General features: G+C 43.6%; 1 protein-coding gene across 1 annotated transcript; it reads right to left on the bottom strand.

Annotated features, from left to right (window-relative positions):
- Window positions 1–2,447: 2,447 nt before the first annotated feature.
- LOC135502544 (uncharacterized) lies at window positions 2,448–22,244 on the bottom strand. Its single transcript, XM_064795492.1, has 3 exons — window positions 21,992–22,244; window positions 20,443–20,511; window positions 2,448–6,616 (listed from the first exon to the last, which is right to left on the bottom strand). Exon 3 carries the CDS (start codon window positions 6,581–6,583, stop codon window positions 4,688–4,690), a length of 1,896 nt encoding a protein of 631 aa, XP_064651562.1. The 5' UTR covers window positions 6,584–6,616; window positions 20,443–20,511; window positions 21,992–22,244; the 3' UTR covers window positions 2,448–4,687.
- Window positions 22,245–23,117: the final 873 nt, after the last annotated feature.

The raw sequence follows: 23,117 nt of genomic DNA, 5'->3' as shown, positions 1-23,117 counted from the left end.
TTAAAAGAAATATTATCCAAGACGCATTTCACCATCCATGTAGGAAAGATGTTAACAATAAGTCTTTTCATTTCGTAGAAAGCTTCCGACTGGTAAAACAGTAGTTGTAGGCATTACGCATTCATTGGAAAATAATCAAGACCGACTAGCTATTCCTCATTCATTAGTATATTGTCACGCTCCCAAACAAATTGCCTAACTCCGTTTCTGGAGAAAGTTGGACATCTGCCTATCTCAACTCCCAACCACGTGATCCGTAAAAATGCTCTCATTGGCAATACATTGGTGTACTGAGTTAGGCAATTAACTTGGCAGAGGTAGGCAAGTTCCAACTCTTCGACAGTCCGTCTCATGCCTGAATTACCATGGTTACTAGCAATGAGCGTGATACCCTTTATCAACAACAAATTTAGCATTTTTGACGAATACAGAACAGAATCCGAGGTTTCGCGCGTAATTTGAAATCTCTCCAAGCGGCCTTGATTACATTTGTACAGTTGTATTTACACTTTAAAACGGCACTCAGGCTTTGGTAGATTTCTCGAAGTGAATTACTGACAAATCATTCCGGTCGGGCTTGTTTTGCGTGCAATGTCTTCTTTCGTAAATGGAGTAAAAACAGCTATCAAAAGACCGGCAGCTATTTATAATTTCAAATCTGCATCAAACTGATCGTTTAAGTGGTTTAATTCACTGGACCGCGACAGTGTAGAAAAAAAACAGGCAACTCTTAGTTATTTTTCCCGGGTTCAATTATCAAAATCGATTGCGCAATCACAGCACGAGGGAATGCGCGCGCGCGCACAAGCTTAGTGAAGTATTGGAAACATTGTTACCTGTAGTTCTTAACATTCACGCGCGGAAATTTCGATTGTAACTTATTCACTTTGGCACACGTGTTCACTGTTGCTATGCAATGGTTGCTAACGACAATTAGACGCCTAATTTCATCTTATTGTGATCTTATTTTCTAGCGGTTGTGGATTGGACATCGTGAAATAGACAACGCGACGAGTTGATTTGCAAAGAATATATAAGTTATTTTCAACTTGTAAGGAACTTTGACGCCAGGAATTTTTTTTCTTCAACCGGGAGAGCATTTTCTCACTGACGTGCAATGGAGAACGGAACATTTTCAAGGATGTGCCTCTTTATTCGAACGTGTGGGATGGAGTGTGCACCTTCAGAGGACGACATCTAACATGTCTAAAGACTTCGTGGAATACAGCCGGTTATCAAAACTCGAGTTAACCCAAGAAGTGGTAAATATTTCATGCTTGTTTTTGGACCATTTCATCAGTTCTCATCATTGAAATTGCACAGTCGTCTTTTATATTCCAGATTGTGGAATGACCCTTGTGTCTTTTGAAAAAGGCCCCATCGGGCCAGGCTCCTCGCATGCGCGGAGAGTCTCACGAAAAACGGGATCTATGGGGACGAGGTTGGTGTGAGGTGATAGGGGCATTAGTATTAGTATTATTATCGTCATTATTATCAATATCGTTTTTATCTTGAAAACCTCTGAACCCGAACTTAAAAACCCAGTCACTGATTTAGCTGATCAGGCCTCAATGGACGATTTAGCATCCATTGGATGGTTTGGGAGATGACAGTTTATTTCTCAATCAGTCGTACGGACGGTTTAGCGTCCATTGGACAGCCCTCGCCTAAAGTGATGAACAAGAAAAGCCAATGCCAGCTGACCAGGCTCTTGGGGAGAAAACATAGATTTATATATCTAGCTGGAGGTGCTAGCTTGGACGCGGGCGTCTATATAGACGCTCATGGCTTGGACGATTCAGACAATGGCTCACAGTTTTAATGTTTTGTCATCCGGTGTGTGACTTTTATCTGTGGGGATATCCTTGTTATCATGAACATCATCAACCGCACCGAAACAAGTGCATTTTCAGTGTTGTCTTTCACCGCAAGACAGCGCTCCGATCGCAGTCGTGTCTCGAGTTGCTCAGTATCGCTGTTCCAGTCCAGTCGGTGCGGAAAATAATGTCCGTAGTCTGCTAATATCTTGGATTGACTTTGAGGACAGAAACCTGATTTCCGAGTCCCAAGCTTATACCCAGATCAGACCATGGGTGGTCGTACAAACCAATTTAGTCACTAACGCTGGCGTTAATTGAACCTGGCGTAATTCCATCACAGGCCCAATGACGGTGGCTTCCATAAAAATGAACGAAGGCAACAACGTACAAACCTGCTCTCACGGCATATGTTTCCATGGATGCCTAGCGCTCCCGAACATGCTGCTATTTGGATCCCCGCTCTTTGAGTATAGACTCCCGGGGCAGTCCATTACCTCATCGTGAGGGACGAGGTCGGTCCACTGTGTCCGGAGTGTATCTTGGAGGGATAACGGGGAAAAGATGAACTTGAAGTGTAGGTTTATGTAAAGAATAGTTTAATTCTTCTTAGTTGAATGAAATGTTACAATATTTTACAGAACAATGTTACATTTATCTTTATACAAACGAACGTGCGGCAGATTTGATACCTGAGAAACGGCTAGTCAAAAATAGATCGTTCCCCTCCCTCTCCCAAACATGCTATTCGCCACCTACCGGATGAATATCTGTTCAGTTCCTGCAATCACATTCGTCAAAAAAGTCTTTCTACGCAAAAATATGTATGCATCCGAATGAGGAGGCTAACCAACCCGTAAAGATTGTTAACTCAACCTCCCTAATAAATCTGCTGTTTTCTTTTCGCTTAAAGGGTTAATAGTAAACATCTCCTAGACGCCCCTGAGAGGTGGTAATGGGGCCAGGCTTTATCCGCCTCTGAATATCTCAGGACAAGCGTCTGAAGCGAACAATACGGGAACCTGATATTCTGGTGAACCTACAGAAAGTGTAAACAATGCGCCATACAACTGGATAAGCTGTTCATTTGAGGGGAGTTCTGGTGTTAATCGCGCCAAGAATGTAAAATAATCATCGCCTTACTCTAATGGCCTTTGAGAAGGGCTCGCCCAGATTTCTACATCACGATACAAGATCGACCTTGGAGCCAGGAAATACTGCCTCCGATTTACATAGGGGTGACTATACAAAGATAGTTTTTTTATCATATGGACGAGAATGCAGCTCTGGGTTAAACTTGATACCAAATCAAGACTGATTGAAAATTTCACTTGCATTGTTGCAGACGCATTCTAGGACGCTTGGTTTGTTTTGCATTGTTGTAACAACAATTGACACACACGACCTTACCGTAGGTGGCGAAAATAAATGAAAGTTAAGAATTCTTAAAACGAGTTTGCAGATTTAAGATGAAAATTAAGAACTTTTAAGACGAAAGTGAATGTGCTGGGTAAACATTGATTTAAAAGTTAGCACCCTACTGCAACTCATGATGACCCCTATGAACCATGTGAACTTTCGAGTGGTTTATTTCTGTTCCAAAACTGGGCGGCAGCTCGCCCGGGGCTGAGAAAAATGAATGAAAACATCTCACCAAAGGCAAGTAAGATCAAGATACCCGTACGTCTCGGATTCTAAAAAAGTCTTGAGGACAGCATGGACAGGTTTCAACTTTGCAAGAATCCAAAAATATTTGTCTAGCGCGTCAAAAAAGATGTTGTAAACAGCGTACATGTACATTGTAGTATTGCCTTCTGATATAACAGCGTGTCCCAAAAAGAATGCAGTGACCATTTGCATTGTGATGTTCAAGGTATCATGGACGAAGTTAAGCCATATCTCCACATGGAGGTTTTACACCGTTTAACACGCACAATACCTGAAATGTTTCTGTGAGTAAAGGCTTTATTGTATCTAATTCTAAATAACAAACGTTTTGCCTGCCGTCTTTTTAAAAATCTTTGATACTGTGAGTGTGCTCTTGGCAACTGCATTCTTTTTAAAACACACTGTGTAACATGGAGGCCATACCTGACAGCAAAGAGGTGCTTCGGTCCAGTTTATCAAACCCTGTTGCGGGGATGATAGCTGATGACCTGCGTTACGGACACTATAAACAGAACTAAAAAACCGAGCCCACTTACTCAGTCGGCGTTAGAGAAAATCACCAGCGCTAGCTCACCTAAGCGTTATCTCCTCCAGTAAATTTTACTTACAATAGTAGAGTTAAGACTTAAGGCTAATGTTCCTCGTAACGCCGACCGAGCAATCGAACCCAATACATTGTAATCGATATTGCCTTTAGAAGACATTGCCTTTCCTCGACAATTACAAAGGTAAGGGAAAGAGGAAGAAGTAGAACTATTTCATGTAATATTACATCAGTGGAAAAAAAGTTTACTTGGATCTGTGTGATCTTAGGCCGAAGTTACATAGACCTCATTCGTTCATTTACCACGAGTCACTTTCCGGGTTTTTCTTTCATTCCTCGGTGAATGCACGCCACAAGGCAGTGCTTTTACAGGGGAACGAAAGCAAAAGGGGAAATGAGTCCTGGGAAATGAACGAATGAGGTCTATGTAACTTCGGCCTAAGGCCCTACCTATCATGTTTAGCTGATGGAAGTCAGAGATACAGTCATGCTTGTATCTAGGGCGATGTGTCTGCGGCAAAGTTGAGCACTTCAGTACCAATGTATTGCCCAAAAGAACTAGTAGACACAGAAGAAGACCACCACCCCACCCATTCAAGTCTTCGAATCCGTAAAAAAGCACTTAAAGCATGTATTATTACAAAACGAAATGTCATCTTTAGAAAAAGAGTTGCCGGTCATGATTTCGTCTCATCATGTCGCCCAGGAGTCTGTTCTGGCAGTGCGCCTGACTAGCACGGCCTCGGAGAGTACCGTATATACTCCCATAGGTATCGTCCGAAGAGACCGTAGCACCGCCCGAAACCCGCCCCGTCTTCTTCGGCACGAAATCCGTAGCCCGACAAGAATACCTCTCACTGTTTCTGTTCAAGCCAGAGTTCGACTCGTTAGCCCTAGTCAAACTCGACCTAGACTTCGAGTTCGATAGAGTACAGAATTTATATTCAGAGTCTGTCGTGAATACGTATTCCTTGCTTACACCGGGTAGTTTGTATTCCTTAGGGAGTTTCCGAGATTTTTCCAGGTCATTTGGGTTTTTCCGAGATTTTTCGAAATCTTTCAAGTGTTTTTGTGATTTTTCGTTGGAGTCTCTTTGTGATTTTCGCATGTCCCTACGTATTTGTTTTTCCAGCTCTTTCGTAGGTACCGTATTTGACCGGGTGAATTTGTATTCGCATTCGGACGTATTGGAAATAATGTCATCAACAGAACGCCGCCTCACGGGAGATTTTGAACTAAGAAGATCGTCTACTGAGCGCCGCCTAGCGGATGGTTTAGAACTATGATATGCACCATTTGATTTTGAAACTCCCCCTTTTCGGCTCTCGCGTTTTTCAGAGTCTCGCATTTTCTCCCACTCACGTGATGATGACCGATTCCGCTGAGATCTCGCGTTGCTCTCTCTCCGCGGCGAGGTCTTATGCACCAACAAAACAGAGTTCACAGATTTCGAAGCCTTTGCGCAGAACAAGGAGTTCTCCTGTCCCCTACAGCAATGACAAGACTCGTCCGACAATGTTGACGAATTTACTGATTCATCCGACATTCGGGTGTCGGAATCACTTCGGGAAAGTCCGGGAGAAAAGATGGTGGACAAGTCGGACATGCTCGTGACCGTTGTCAGGGACATTGAGTCGGACTGAGACGAACTAGAAGAGGATACCATACTATCCGAAGTCGCATCGATGTATCTTTTTAACTCCTTCTCAAGGAGAAAGTTTTTCTCGGCTTTTACTAAAAAATACTCATAGTTTTTATCGTGTACCGGGTCGTCATAATCGCCAATGTCGTATTCGCTAAATGTCTTAGCACTGTCGCTACTATCACTACTACCACAGCACCGATTGGTCAACTTTGACCCCTGACCTCTCCTGAACACACGATCACTGCAACTTGATATACTACTCAAGTCAGTTATGCTATATTCATTGAACGTTTCGTCGTGTGCACTATTACTTTCCTTAGCCTTTTCTTTGGATTCCTGCAGGGCCAGTCCGTGGCGTTTGCACTGAGCGTCTTTTAATTTCGCGCGGGCCCACGCGGGGATAGCATTATACAGACTCTTGCTATAGTCATACGTGACTTCCGTCCTTGGAGTACTACACGTAGTGTTATCCACATTATTCCTATTTGTATTTGAATTAGAATCTCTAGAGTCATTCACAGAGCCACACAGAATCAAGTCCGCGAGATCACCCGTTCCTGAATCACAGCTCTCGTCACCGTCGCGAACATCACTAACAATCGGCACTACCAAATACGGGCCGATCTCTTTCGCGTGCGTAAAATCGAACTTCTGCAAAGTCTGCGAAAAGTTTTCGTTGCATATTTCCGTAACCTCGTCCGACGATTTCAGAGATTCTGATTCCTCGTCACTGGTCATAGTGTGTATCTCTTCGTAGATGTGCTCCGACTTAATGGTAAATCCGTACTCGTCCATAGGTGGCACTGGCGGGAGTTTCCCCAGTCGCATGATGCTGGCTTTGGGGGATGATTTGTTCTGTTTGCGCGTGCGCTCTTTAATCCACTTGATGAAGTTCTGCACACCCGCCATTTTGGGTTTTTTTCTTGTCAGTCACTGTTCAGTCTGGAAAGATAGAGTTGAAAATCATAAATACACGATCCAAACACAATGAGCACTGCTGAACAAACCTATCAATGCTTTAGTACACATATCTTTGGTATAATAGGCTGCCTGAAAAAGAAGTTAAAAACAGCCTGAAACGAAAGTTTGTCATCAAGACTGACTTAAGTGACACGATAAAAACTATGAAAACTTTTTAGTAAAAGCCGAGAAAAACTTTCTCCTTGAGAAGGAGTTAAAAAGATACATCGATGAGACTTTGGAAAGTATGGTATCCTCTTCTAGTTCGTCTCAGTCCGACTCAATGTCCCTGACAACGGTCACGAGCATTTCCGACTTGTCAACCATCTTTTCATCCGGACTTTCCCGAAGTGATTCCGACACCCGAATGTCGGATGAATCAGTAAGTTCGTACGGTAAATGGTGCAGTAAAGGCCACAACAGTGTAGGTAACAAGGAGAAGCACACGATGATACACAGAGGCAATAATTGCGATTCCTGAAGATGGGAGGCCAGCCCCCAAAGTTGACCATAAGCGATGAAGAATTGCTAGTTTCGATTTGTGATTGACAAATATGCCACCTGATTCATTTGTGTCTGATAGATTGTCAGGCATGCAAACAATCACTAACATGAAAACAAAAGAATGAAAATGGAGTTTTGCAGATAGCGTTATCAAGTTACCCTCATATCAAGGTGTGAAATGGCCGTAAATTCGTGTAGGTCAAGTAATTTGATATCAACGTGACAAGAAGGTCGAGTTTAATGATCTCGATGTCACATTCTCAACGCAAGACATGTTCGATTAACCCCCACGCAAATTCTTGGCCCGAAAAAAAGTGCTTGAGAAATATTTTGATAGGTCGATTGCCAAATTCTTCAATGCCCAGAAAAAATGTGAGCCAATCTATGGTTTATACGGAAATAACATTAGACATGTCTTTGTGTGATCATGTCCAAAGATTATATGCCTCGATTTGCTTAGCTGAAAGATTGTGTTTGCTGGCAGTGTTTTGCACTGTCTGGCGCTACGGGGCAACCCACGCCGACTAAACACGGTCCCAGCTAATTGGATTTATGAACATACAACTGCCTTTGAGGATACAGAGTGAGCCATATCCTTCCCGTGACATTAATATACCACAGACTGGATTTCAGTCGAGGGTTACTGCCTCCACCCCTTGCCTCCCCTCCACGAACCCCCACCTCCAACAACCGTTCTCGTAAGGCTTCCTCTTCAAAAGTAAGGTTTACAGTTCGTTTTAGTTCGGAATCCATGGCAGCTGACACAACTAAAATCATCATTTCCTTGGGACGTATCCTTCTCATTGAGACTTCATCATTTGTCTTATAATCAATTTGATTATCTTGATAACTGACTCGGAATCGTGTTCTTTTCGATCAAACAAGCTTTGAAGTCCCATCAATCAATCCAGCCACCAACCCGAGGACAGGTTTTACTGTCCTGTGAGGTTTATATCAGAGACTGACTTGATTATCCGATAATTTCAAGTTCCTCTGAGGACTGATCAAGACAGCGGATGACAACCCGTCAAACCCAATTCATTCAACGCAGATTGATCCACGTATGAAACTTCATTTTAATATCCAGAGTTGATTGAATGGAATTCTCAGTCGGATTGACGCGTATTGTAGTGGTAACGATTCTCAATAAGTAATTTGCACATTTCGGTCAAAAGTTTACCGCATTGTGTCCAATTGATTTTATCAGGCTTAGATGTTTACTTTCGCGATTTGATTCAAATACAGAAGGCGCATCTGTCAAATATTCCGTATATTCCATATTCCGTTGTATACGCAGTGCCCCTACCCCTCCCGCAAACTACCAACCAAATGCTGGGTGCATCGTTCAAGCATTCATTGATTGTCAAAACCCCGAAAATCGCCGCGATAATGATATTGTTACTCTGCATACTTCGTGTGTCGTTCTTCATAGCACTTCGCGAAGCTTGCCTTTGTCTTCGTTCCATTTGTGGTCATGGACACGTATCAACAAATTGATTTCAACGCGTTTTGCAAAAAAAGAACAGCGAGGCCGGCACGCATGATGCTTTGAGAGACCATGCTTTTTCATCATTCTCTGATTGGTAAAACGGATGAAGAAAGTCCATCTACAAAATGTGCATTATGGTCTGTTCCGCTTGGTTGAACAAACCAATGCCTGTTGGACCCTGGAAGCTGGCAATAATGGTCATTTATTGATGGACCAGACAGAGTGAATAATGCTTTTATCTCCACAGACACCAATCAATTTCATTCATTGTAATTTTGATAATTCTCCACTGAGATGTAACGAATTATTCCGTGCGGACTGAATCTCAGCTTTGTTGCGCATCCGAGCACGTGACCACCTGTCGTCTGTTAGCTGTCTCACATGCGCCCGGGGCGAGATGGATTAATCCGGGCCTGGAGTAACAATCTCGGCTACAGATGATATCAGAGACAAGCAGTACACGGATCTGATGTGAGGTATATTCCCTTAGGTATGAGGTTATATTATCGAACCACCTGTCAGATGTAAACAGTGCCGAAAGGACAGTTTCATCACAGCCTGAGGTAACAACCTCGTCACCAACGGTCACAGTTTTAAGACGACCGACAACCGAAGCACTGTACAGTTTCACCTGAAAACGAGTTTGATGAAGAGAGGCAACTGCACCCGATGTCAATAATGTTCGCGTGATTCGCTCTGCTGGGTGAGCAGGTTTACAAATGGCTTCTGAATAGATATGGCTGTTGCTGAAAACTGAATGAACACGCTATGACGGTGAAGGTTCACCAGAGATTGCATGGATTTCCTCAACTTCTTCGAGATCATATTTCACATTCATATAACCACTGCATGAGTGAAGTTAGAATTGAGTTGGGTAAAGGATCATGATCAGATATCCAAGTAATCACCATGCTAAAGAACCCACGCAGGCTGGAGCACTGTGCAACCTTGTCTGTACTCTGAATGTTGCAGAGATCCGAAAAGTCAAGTGGAAGGATCAAATTTTACGTCAACGAAAGACCCAAATGTGCCCTCGCTATAAGACTTACCAGGAAATAGCAAACTTGCGATGCATCAACAATCCACCCCGCTACATGAATATCAGAGACAAAATCTAGAAACAATTATCCAAGTTGTCCGTGGTATTCCTCTTAGTGACACTGATACGACATCCAATTTAGGAACCAGCGTTCCGTCCCTCCCACTTCGTCCTCGAATGTCCTCGAACGTACGAGGGGCCTTGGCTATTTACCCCGAATGGTCACAACTGGTCGCACAGGTTAAGATAGCCAGTCAAACCAAGGGGCAGGGAAAAGAGTATTCAGTTCCTAGCAGTGTGCCCTCGAATGTCTCACGGGGTGTCTCACAAAGGAAGAGTAATCTGCCCCTTACAGTACGTCCTCGAATGTCGCACAAGTTAGTCTACGTGTTCAAACGCCCGGCCACTTGAACCCGCAATGGTCACAACTTGTCGCCCAGGTAAAGATAGCCTGGGGCCAGGGAAATAACATCTCGGCCCATCTGCTATTGGGCGCCATTCTTGTCTTATTAGCGTAAATTAGCACAGAATACACGATCAATAAGCACAGGGGTGATGAACAATACTAGTAGTGTCGGTGTTGTGTTGTGTCGTATGGGTACGGGCCTGCTGAGCTTCAAGTCGTTTGGTGTTGTTTTAGCCTATCAAAACGCCAAACATAATATTTAGAAAGCTATAGGGTACATAATAGCATAAGACGAGTCATTCTATGGCTTTTAGGGAAAGAGCCTTTGGGTCAACAAACTGGATTATAGGGCAATATTCAACAAACTGGCGCTGATTTCCTACAAAACATATCATTTTGTTTCGCCTGTGCATATGTGGTCATAAAAGAGGAAATGGTCACTAATGACTAGCATGTGTTGTGATTTGTTATTAGTTAGTTGTCTATGCTATGGTATGATACAGTAAAGAAAAGTAATAACATCAAGTAATCGCATGAAATTTATCGTGCAAAGGCCACAGGGCCAAGCATGGACAGAGAATATCAGAGAGAGGACTGGCAACGACGAAAAGCCTTCAAAACACTTGGTACCAGCAATGACTATAGAAATGCTATGGAGAACCTTTTTGGTTCCAGCACCGAATACTTTATGACAAACTGCCTTTTGACTTGTGAACGGAGTCGTAACAGCTGCAAGACCGAGGTATCACTGATTCCAGCAAAGGACGTCTACTTGATTAATTCCCGAGTCTACTAATGGACAGAAGACGATGGGGGAAAGTTGGCCTATGCTCGCAGAGTAGGGCTTAAGACGTAAGCTACTTCTGGACATCAATGAGAGCAGTATCAGTGATATAGGCTTTGTTGTTGGATGCACGTCCACTTCATTTGATGAAGGGATCCGCCCATACTTAGCCATGATCGTGAACTGTCTAATGGTCACTACCGCCTCTTCACAGCTTCACGTCTCCACGCCATATGATCAGGCCAGTGGTGGTTACCACCGGAACGGGACTTGACAACAGGTTACCAAACGCATCTTTGACTGTTCAAAGGTACGCGTCTCCGGCGATGGCACTTCCCGATGACACCTGAAAGGCCCAACAGCTGCTTAAGACAAAGACTCCTCTCTTTGATGAGTTCGACACTACTTGATCAGCAATCACGAACCAATCACCCAATTTAATCTATTGACACAGCATGTTTGTTTATTTTTCAATTAAGATACAATGACCATGTTGTATGATTCATTTGGTGTCTGGACAACAACTATCTGTGCCTTTCCCAATTCATGTGCCGCCTTTTCCAAGTTCATGCTGGGACACTTGTGTCGCCTCGATTGCCTGTTCGCCGGCTGATGCCAATAGCGAGTGCTACATTTGCAAAATGCTTCCCTATGAAAACCTCACTAACTTTCTTAAAGAAGAACCATAACATGTCTTTACCATGTTGAATGTAACGACAAACGCAATACAAACGGGAAAACAGATCTGTCAAGCCGTGTAATAATCTAAAATCGTCAAAACTACTGGTGCCTATATTGAGATACTGAATGGAAAACCGATAGAGATCACTGAAAGGAGTCATTCAGGTTATCCAGCCGCCGATTCAGATGACCCAGTCTATTTGGATACCTTAATGGATCAGTACAGCCCCTATTCAGGTACATCAGATTCCCATTCTGTCTTCAGTCTCAAGTCACAATCGAAGACAAGACCACTCCACCCAAGTTAACCATGGTTGTACTATTGTCCTCTAAAAGACCAACAGGTCCTCTTTCAAAGAGGACACAAACAAACCTGCTCGCAGGATGAACGAATGAACGGTTCCGCATGGAAAGTCCTTTCTCCCTGTGTCAGTTTAATCACTAGGTAGACAGAGAGATGGCATAGATTCGAGAAGAGATCATCACTGTTACAATGTACCATAGTGTTCAAAGTGGGAGGGGTAATTTAGTTTTCCACCTGAGAGTCCTTAAAAGATGCGCAAGATGAGAGAATGGTTATTTCTGGCGCTGGCCTGACAGGGCCTCGGCTCCGACAGCCAGGTGCACAGATCTGGGCGTTGAAACTGTATTCAGGGCGCTTTTGGTGTTCCGAAAAGGGGAGGTTTTTTTTCAACGTAAGAGTCCTCAAGAGATGCGCAAGATGAAAGGAGCTGTGTCTCTTTCTGAGACGTGACAGGGTCCCCATCTTGATATGCCAGGTGCACAAGTCCCCCATTTGAATCATGGTTGTGACCTACAGGAGTTTCATTCTGGGGCTGAGGTCTGTGTTGCTAACCTTACCTTTTCGATTTCGCTGGTGGCGCTGGGGATCACCAGGCGGGCCACTCAGGGGGATGCTTTGAATGGGCGGCTAGAATTTTCGAGGTTTGGTTTACGTTTGTGCATGCAGTGAATTCCTGAGAGTGAGAATGCTGCAACCGTCGACACCCTACTAGAATCTAGTCCTACCAAATGACAGAAACTGGTTCGACTATGGCACCATTGTTTGCAGGGTCCGCGGTGGCTGTGAGCGGGGCCAGATTGAGGGAGCCCAAGGGCGCCACTCTACCCATTGAATTGTTGCTACATTGAAGACTATTGACTCTGCCTTAAATAGTGATGGATGACCGGCCAGATTTAGTAGCCAGACTGCTAATGACCAAATCCTAAAGAGGCCAGAGTCATTAACTAGAAGAGGGCATGATGAAAAAATATTAATCGCCGTCGCGGTTACTGGCACAGGCAAAACGAACACAGCCAACTTCCACTAATCTGCCTTTGCACTGTAAATACAGGCATGAAGACTCCTTGGCAAATTGTAGGGGACCGTAGTGGCTTTGAGAGGCTACCGACTGCGGCAGTCCCAAAATGTCGGCCATTGGGCCAGTCGGCTCTGGCTACATTGTTGGTTTGTCTCTTCGTCACGACTGAGGACGACTTCAGTCCCTGACTTCAGGCATTTCATTCAACTTGGCGTTACGTTTACTATAAACTGAAAGAGGTAATGCCAAGCTAATATTAACGCCAAAGTGATGACTTCACTTGTTTTGAACAACCAGAACTATACATTTGTACTACTGTTGTAATAACGCTTTTGAAGTTGCATGGTCAATGGTGGATTGCTTAAGCTTCAGCGGTTGATGGAAACAGTAGTCTATTTCCTTGATAAAGGTTGGTCAATACTTCTGAGCCACACAACCGCTGTCAAACCACGTTTCTGATTATCAACAAAATCCACACTGGAATAAAGCACGAGATTTCATTGTTTTGCACTTTATGAAATTCGAGAGGATCAAATTTAATAAGCTGCACAAAGGGGAAGATAATTTGATATTTCAAGCATCTGGCTTTGGACGATGATCATTGAAATTGAATGATAATGTTTCTGAATCCATTACTGGACCATTATCAACGTTTAACAGTTAAGGTTTAGCCAATGTCATGTTGTTTAGAGGTGTGGTTTACTAGGGGTTAGGCCCCTTTATCCTATGCTAAGTCTAAGTTACAGAACCAAGGCATAATTTGGCGGCGAAACTCCAGATGCGCATCGCGAGTTATTTTCAGTTTGTTTATTCGTTTGAAAAATGATTTCTAAAGAAGGGACCAAAAAGTCAGGGTAAAAGGTCAAAACGAAAGAAGACCCTTTTCACCTCGATTTGTGCGATTACCGGCCATTGTGGATATTTAGAAAACTGGTGCACATTGTCATGCGTTACAGCAACACTGAGAGTTACAATGGAACATATCAAAAGGGACAAAGAAGGGTTTCAAAAATAACAACGCTTTTGATGCAGAACCACCAACACTATTGAGACAAGAAGGGGCCTCCAAATCGTGACAAATTTAAGGACAATATTTTGGTGCATCTGTATTTAGGCGCGCGGGAATCGAAAGATCGCAAGGAGCGGGAAGGTTTAGAGGCAGGGGGCCACGCGGCAGACAAGCGCCTCTGGATATTTTGGGATTTATGACCCTCATAGCTTTGTAAAAGGTCTGGCGCGTTTAGGGGTGGGTCCCTCACAATGGTGAATGATCAGAATAGTGATCAGCATTCAAAAATACATCCCTGTACCGAAATCAATCGACAACCCACGCACTTCGAACCCAATTCAAATAACACCAGGTTGGCAACGTATTTATTTATCTTTAGATGTAATTGACAATCAAGGAATCTCGATCCTTGTCAGTTGTGTCGGTATCTGTTTTCGATAACAACCAAAAACAGGTACCTGGGAGCGACAGTTTGACAAGTCTGGCAGAGAGGCACACAAAAGAAGCGGTTACCCTTGGCGTGTTTTGGAAACATGAATTAATCATTAGCGGGCCTATTTTATATCATGTATCAGGTTGATATAACAATAGTTTGGGAAAATGATAAAGCAGGTTTATTATCCGTGTTATCCGGGAAAAAATCCAACAAAATTTCAAAAATTTAATATGCTCGGCTTAAACAATGTTGAGAACTTTTGAGATGATACCAGCAGTGTATGACCGAGGGTCAGACATCGCTAAATGTTCCGTTAGGAATAATGTGACTTTTGTGCTTTTGAACAATTGTCCAGAGTTTGATGTCCGAATCCAATGAAATCATAACAGATCCGATGTCTCATCTCATCGTACCGAAACATCGTCAATGTTCTCTCAAAGTTGTGAGAGGCCAAAAATACGAGTCACCGACATCCGCCAGACTGACTATATAATATGATTATGAAATTTGATAACGACTCTTTCAATTGACGCACCAGTCCTTGCTATCACATTAGCATTGTTTGACAAACATCATTACACTTGAACGGACATTTTCTCACCCAAATATCGAGTAAGATGCCAACTGCTACTGTCCTTCACCGGCTGCCCGGCCGCGTGCGCCTTTTGTATGTATCCCGGGGTACGAGCGCGTTCTTGAGGAAGCGCGTGCACGTTTTGTAAGTACCCACTTGGATTCTGCGCACACGCTTCACGACCTCTTGAGTACCGAGACAAGAGGTTGAGTGCTCGACAGTAAAAATTGACATGGGCATGATCGGAGCCGCAAAATTTGATGTCAAATTGTGTCAGACTCCAAGTATCAATTCACGAACGAAACCTCGTTGAGTGTTCATAGGCATTCCAGACTGGTATCGCTGTCTCTGCACTCACGTCAGCATGGACATATTACAGTCGTTATCACGCCGACTACTCCTCTCGTAATCTTGCGAGAGTCCCAGGAAGAGGCGGGAAATGTATTGGCCGCATAGTACTTGGAAGCTAACTTGTGCCTTTTTGAATGTGCACGCTTTAACTTCCAATAAGAATCTCTTCACCTTCGCGGGCGGACGCGCGAAATGGTAAAGTGAACTTGAGCCTTTTTAGAAGGTGTGCTTTAGTTTCCAATAAGAACCTCAGGTGGAAAGATTCACACCAAAGGGAATCTGACAACGTTTGACCAAAACACTGACATTGTGGAACAACTCTTTACAAACTACTTGTTGTCAGGTTTGATGACACTGAATAGCTCGTAAGCACGTGACGAATGAACCCTTCAGCAGCTTGTTTTGATATTGATGTGGGCACCGTCATGATGTCCCATGCCGGAATGTCACATTCGAAATTGATTTCCAACCAAAACAATGGAATTGTGGGAATGGCGGCAAAATGATCAGCTTGTCAACAACAAGAGGACGTTGCTTGTTGCTGACACGTGACCGCAGAGTGGTTGCATGGATGGGCGGCCATTTTGAAAGTCAAACCGTATGTACAACATCTGTTGCTTTGTACATGTGTATGATTTTTATCTTACACAGTGAGAGAAGATAGAGACTCCTCTAGCAACTTTGATAAGTCACGTTTTTTAAAAATTACCATTTCATTTTCCGGGCCAATAAATCATTCACTGATATACAGTCGCGCATGTATATTTCCTTTGTCCGCTTAATCATTATTTGCAATTCTGATTGATATCTATGTTATCAGGCTCAGGCTGTTGCCTCTTGTAGCCTGCAGCAGTGGCAGTGATGTCTGCTTTCGACTGAGGAAGAGGGTAAGGCTGACTTTAGGCAAGATGAGATATTTGGCAGGCTTTGCTACCCTGACGAATATTTGTGACTCAAAACGGCATCTTTTGTATGATTCAATTGCGTGAGGACAATACGGGCCCAATTTGAATTCTTTTTACACAAGTTTTCAACCGTCAGATCAGTACTTCCTTTACCCCGGATCAAACTCATCCAGAATATCAAAGATTGAAAAAAACATATTCTGAGAAATAATACCACAATGTTGTCTCACAGATAACAGTTTTTGCTTCATATCCAACCGCTCTGCTTCCTCGTTTGTTTAAAGGCTCACGTTTTCAAGAAAATATGCACCTTTTGTGAAAATAATTGGTATAATCTTCCTATTCAAGTTCAATGCGTACGGGTCCACTCCTTTGCGCAACCCAACTATTAGCAAGAGAGAGTTGCAGAGCCGGTTTGGCGCAGATCGCTTGCCTGGGGGGGGGGGGGGGGGGGGGCGTTTTTTGGTAAGCATCGGTGAATGACTAGATTGTGATACTGCATTCTAGGCTATTACTGACAAAATCTTGATCGTCTTGGGTTTGGCTAATGATAGACAGGGCTATCCAGTGTACCCACCCAAGGCATGGTATGGCAAGGCATTTCTAGGAGCGGGAACAGAACCCTTTAAACTTCTTACTCACAGTCAGTAGACATTAGCCAAAGTGTAGTAATGACGGACTCACGGTTATCTCTGCGTTCAAAATGCGATGGCGCCCTAACGTTTCATCTCAGCAGCAGCAGCGGCAGAACGACGAGGGTAGTATGACCGACGTGTCATGTATAGAGATGACCCCTGGGACCAACCATGTCTCTGTTTCCATGCGCAAATATTGCACAGGTCTGACCGTCTAGCTTTTTCCCAGAAATGTATGCGAGTGTGTCAAATCCTGACACTCCTCACGGCCAGCTGTCCCAACAGTCCGATCAAATCCATATTTGTACATCGCGTTATAAAAAGGTGTGAAATGCTCTTATCTGATAAGAATATCAACACCAGTTTGTTGCCTTGGCGCACGAGAACACTTGGTCATCATCTTGTATTGATACACCTTTGAATGTGATTTTTGATAAACTTTGACGACGACGACGGCGGCGGTGATGATGATGATGATGGTGACATATACGTGTTCATAATTTGCTTCCGTCATGATTGTGTCCCAAACATAGACATCCCAAACCTAAATACACCAGGCGACATTGGGCTTACAATGGCAAATCGTATTCCTTCAACCAACACAATTATTACATTAATATTATATTCTAAAATACCTTGGTACCGTAAAGTCAACTTTTAAATGGAAAATGCATAAGCCTCGTTCTGAGAGTGGAGTGTTTTGGACACGCAACCAAGATGCTCTACCAAAGTTCCCTCGGGTTGCACTAAAATGTGGAACCATGCACACAGCTCACTTCAGAAGTTTGAGGCTCTCAAAACACTGCTTCAAACACAAATCAGCCAAGGAAGCATCAACTACCCTAAGTTTTTTAATGAGCACTACACATATTTGCTGAGAAAAACGCTCAAAATAGCCCATTTGCGCGGATTTTAGCGTCACTTGAGCGAGCCGATCCGGACATAATGTAAACAACGGCGCTACCGGCGCTCCGGGCAGGCGATGGATGGAATTTGCCAAATTCGCACATATTCAAGTTATTTCGTGGCCTATCTTTTTAAGTTTGAGGTATTTTAGAATAGAAATTGAACCCTCGGCTTCGGACCTTGGTTGAGTTACCAAGACACTCTCGGGTGGAGCTAAAATTTCGTCCAAACCCTCGCCTGTCGGCTCGGGTTTGGACTGTATTTTAGCTCCACCCTCGAGTGTCTTGGTAACTCAACCAAGGTCCTCCGCCTCGGGTTCAATTCCTTAATTCATATCAAATAATATCACCTCTCGTGTTATTGCGCCGATTATGGTTCTCCCAGTCCCAATATGTAGATAAAGCTCGCCTTGGGAGATATGGCACAGAACCGGTTCTTACAGTGGTTTGTGTAAGATTTCATAGAGACCTTTGGCAACCTATCACCATCATTGGGTACCCAAGGACGAGACCTAAAGACCGAAGGTACTGTCTTGATCATAAGTAAATAGACAGTGGTGTTAAGCGTCGGACTCTATTATTCTGCTGTCAATGTTAAATAGCCCCTCTTCAAAAGGCAACGGGCCACCGTCTCTCATAGCGGACATATCCCGTTCTTCCTCTCAAGTAGTTTTATCTGTTTATGGTGATTTGATGGACCGTGGTAAGCGCTTATGAAAGGCGACACTCCACAAACTCAAGTTTATGAATGTATTAGGCATAATGTTGTTGGTTTTGGCTTGAGAGTGTCTCGCTATGAAATCACCATAATAAAGTGTCGAGCATATATACCAGCGACTGCTAAGCAGTCAGCGAATGCGAGATGATGTTTGAAAGTCATTAAAGTTTTCGGATCACCAATGCAGGAGACCTCATTATGTATTTCAGGAGTTACATCAGAGAAACAACTTGTACAACATAGTACTAGTATAGGTGGATCTGCGACGGAACCCCCTCCCCTCGAGCTCCTACTCCGGAATATGGCCTGTATGCTCACAGCGAAATGTGGTCTGACTGGGTCTTTGCACCTTTTGTTTCAGATGTGTCGTGTTCTCCTCTGTGCAAATCTATGGATATCAGTTTGATAAAATAATGCCTGATAAGTCTGTATTCAGGGATTAGTTAACCACACTATTGGCTTTCAGTTTTAGTCCCGTTAATCTTCATGACAGCATAGGACATGTCAGGAGACGCCGAAACACTCGGTACGAAATGATAGCTATCTAGTATATCATTAGCCGGCATTCGCTAGACTGAGAGTATAGAACTCTGTGACAAGATTGGTACTTGATACTGGATTCATTCTCTACACTGCCATGACTGCGGCATTGCCGATATAAGGAATGAAAGTTTGAAAATATCAGAATAAAAGCAAACGCCTTAGGTTGAAGATATCCACCTCACTTCAACGACGAGAACCGAACAGGGTCCAGTTACTCCATCGGCGTTAGCAGTAACGTTGACGTTCAGTGCTAAAGCTACTATGTAAAAGAAATTCACCGAAGGAGATAACGCTCAGTTGAGCTAATGCTGGCGTTTGTTTCTAACACTGACTGGGCCTTGTGATTCCAATAGGTCATGTTGATGAAATGCTACTACCAGTCCTTCAAGACCATACAGAAATTCAACATAGAAATTCGATATTCAGAAGTCGAAGTGATTTCCTCTCCCATAGAAATTTATGAAAAGCTTACAAAATACATCAAAACTACTTAGAAAGCTTGACATAGCCCGGGGTGTCGCTTAATCACATGATTAGCGGGGTTTCACAATTGATAACAGGTCTACCTCACGCCAATATGTCTTAAAGGTGGCAAGAAAAAAGCTCCGGGTCGCAGAGATCGCCCTAGACATATCTTTGTATTCAGGTGACATGTTTTGAGTCAGGGGACTTGAAAGGTGTTTTGTGAAAAGTGGGCCATGGCAATAATATGATATTTCACGTGGCGAGGATAATTGAGGACCCCAGATTCGCTGAAAGCACTTCCAGTGACTTCTTTGCCTTGATATCGTCATTCCATATTGGGAAAGCAAACATGACTGCCTGATTGCGCCCAATGGTTATTTTTACAGCCATATTTGACGTTCTTGGAACATCGGCCGTTGGTCCTAAACCATCAAATTTCAGGACGGTTCTCCAACCATGAGACGCCTCAAAGACCTGACAGATATCATGTGAAGTCGACTTCAAGTGACGTTTGGTGCTAAGAATATGGACGACTAAGAATAAACATTGAACTGGCTTGTACAAATAACGAATCAAACACCCCTCCAACGCAAGTGACGTCCATTAGACTTGTCACTTTACATAAACGGCTTGATCATCATTGAGTGATATGAATAAAGACTAGCAAATGCTTTTACTTCAATTTTGTACAGAAAGGCCTAGTGTAAATGTACATGGAGTTTCAGATAAAAGCATTTGCTAGTCTTTATTCGTATCACCCATTGAGTCCTTTGTCTGACCAATGATATTCCCAATACAAGGACGAATCACTATGAGCGATGGTTACCTCCCAGTTCAAAAAGCGCGTGTTGGGACAGCGCCTTTTCGAGTCAGACGCTGACACGAGCAAAACAGCACAACTGGAGCTTGAACAAATTCTCTGATCAGCTGAACAGTGTATATGAATACCATTGGCCAAGGTCTAACCGTGCAAGTTATCAAGATGGCGATGTCAAATGCAATGGATTACCGAATACTAGCACATCCACCAGTAACAGCTTACCTAATGAATATGAACTGTCTGCTGATCCGTCATTTTTTAAGTATCCATTAAACCTGTACTTTGTTGAATCTGAAATGATAAAAGTGAGATAATTGTCAGTTAAGATCGAACTACAAACTACAAACGTCTCAGGTCAAGAGAGTCTCATTCAATAACCTGTAAATAGCAAGTAATTCTACTACCTCGAAGCTCACACCTGTGTAGAAGTTTGAAATATCCTAGGATAGAATGTCCGGGGAACGAAGGATTCCATTATACGCTTAGATATCTTAGTTGTGTTCAACCGCTAGACACTAGACACACTTTTTTCTCTGACTGTATCACTCAGCTGCACCACATACATGCGATGTGTCAAAGTTTCTGTCCATACTCCTGTTTGAACAATTGAATCATTTTTTCTGCCCTGGTTTTGAACAATTGAATATCATTTCCTCTCCTCCACGGGCGTCAGTCCACAAACATCGATTGCGTGGCAATCGGATGGAAACATATAGATGAATTAATGCAAATAAAACCAGAAATAATGCAAATATATCAGCGATAAGGACAATGGCAGGACCAGATGGAATGATACTTGACTTGGGGCGGTTTCGTTGTTGTGAGCGCCCTGTGGTTGTGTTCACAGTCTTGGCGGGACAGAGGAAGTGCACTGGCTGTGAGACATGCTTTCTGGAACCGAGGTGTGGGCTCTGCTCGAGGAAATACCCCCCCCCCCATCTCCGTCACAGAGTTTTTGGAGACTGAGATGGACGCAGATACAGTATCTGGCAAAGGTAACGTCCTTTGCACCTTGACACTGTGACGTTGAGATAATGTCGTCCCTCTCGCCAGCCGAATGGTTCTTGACCTCCGTGTGACTGTCCACATCATCTCAAAATAGAGCCATCAAAGAATCTAAAAAAAGTGTTCTAAACGGGCGCGATGGAAGTTGTCTGGGTGTGTAACAGTCGGCACTTAAAGTCAGTGATGCGTGACTAGAGTCTGTCTGTGTTACAGCGGCCTGAAGCCACAGGAAGCCATGCGTCAAGGCAGTGACGACTGACTTCCGTAGCTGACTTCCAACACAGTCTGTTCTTCAAATGACCGCTTGCAATCGCTGTCAGCTGGACAGCTAAATGTGATTTTTCATTGCGTGATCGGTGGCGCAACTTAGCATTGCCCCGTCCGACCTTCCTTTGATTTGCGAGACGGTTATTTCCAAATGAAGGTCTTGCACAGCTGACGTGTAAAGACGGCATTTGTCAACAGTAACTTTCTTCAACTTAGCTTCGAATAGCGTGCACTACCGCTGGTGTTCAGATACTACTGACAATCTCAACTGTCATACTTTTCAGGCAAAACAAGAAGACAAATGTAATGTAAGTTTAAGATTTTCCTATTGCGGTAATGGCAACTAACCCCCCCCCCCGCCATCAAAGAAATCGCACTTCAAAATATAAGTGTCTAACGTCTAAATGAAAAAAACGTCCTGCCCCAAGAGAGTAGAATAAAGTTACCCAAATCAAACGGAGGACACTGACGATGAATTAAATTCGGAGTCAGAACTCACCAAAAATATCAGTTTAAATAATCCCTGTTCATGTAATACGGTATTCCCAATGCCCGTCAAATCTGTCGCGTCACAATCGAAGTACTGCGCGTATCCTAACAACTTGATGTTGGACATCCACTTAATGGTCATATCCACACCTCCTCAGCACAGTATGAAGAAAGCACGGACAGAAATTGTCAGAACATGATAATCTATATCCAAAGTGAATAATGTTTCGTCTCACGATATATCAACTCAACCGCAATCGCTGTGTTCGCGAGGACGAGTGTCTCTGCTATATGACGGGCGACACAATCAATGCGACAATCTCAGGCGGTGGGCTGCGCGGTGTCAGCGATGGGTGAGTTTGTCTGACATTGTCGACTTGCATTTCTAGCGACTGAGGCATTTAGTGAGTTTGGGACACATTTTGTGACCTAATAAGTTCGGTATCAGAGGGAAAATTTGAATACAATCAGACTTCGCCATGATTTGGTTCATTCAAGCTAAACTGTGATTGTACAATTAATCCTGCTTTTATGTGATTGGGCAATCACGTTTTTGCATGAATTTCACAATCATGTTTTTATGTGATATAGGCAGTCAGGATAAAGCGTGACAAAGTAACAATAACGTTTTTTCATGTCGGCCCCGACTGTCATCTGTGATCCTTTCCTCAGCGAAACCAGAATCTTTCAATAAAATCTACAGTCTGTCGTGAAACCATACCGAAGAAATCGAATCACACTCGGGGTGTTCCATCTAATCATGTGACAATGAGGGCCGAGCCCCGACATCTGTGCACCTACACCGTGATAAGATCACAGGACGGGTGATCATAACACCCCGGGGAGGGCGTACTGACCACATCTAAGAACAATCAGCGGCTATAAATGTAATCACGGGACAAAGGTTGGGCGAGGAGGCGGCGAAGGGCATTGGGGAAGACACGGGTTGACACCTTGCGCGCCCTGGGCCGTCAGGGCGCCAGCGAGCTGAGCAACTTGTGGGAAAGTTTGTTGTAGGGTGATGCGTTACGAAATCTTGTTTCGTCAGCTAGCATGCTGTTCCGTGATGTCTACACTCAGAAGTTTCAGGAAGCTGTCATTGCAGCCTCTCAGTAGGCCCGCGGGGGTAGGCCTAC

The sequence above is a fragment of the Lineus longissimus genome, chromosome 18 (assembly GCF_910592395.1).
Source record: "Lineus longissimus chromosome 18, tnLinLong1.2, whole genome shotgun sequence".
NCBI classification, from domain to species: domain Eukaryota; kingdom Metazoa; phylum Nemertea; class Pilidiophora; order Heteronemertea; family Lineidae; genus Lineus; species Lineus longissimus.
The sequence above is the reverse complement of the archived record's forward strand: the minus strand, read 5'-3'. Positions and strand labels throughout refer to the sequence as shown.

Bases quoted from the DNA above. Each gene is read 5' to 3' on its own strand.
- LOC135502544 (XM_064795492.1), bottom strand. From the start codon at position 6,583: ATGGCGGGTGTGCAGAACTTCATCAAGTGGATTAAAGAGCGCACGCGC.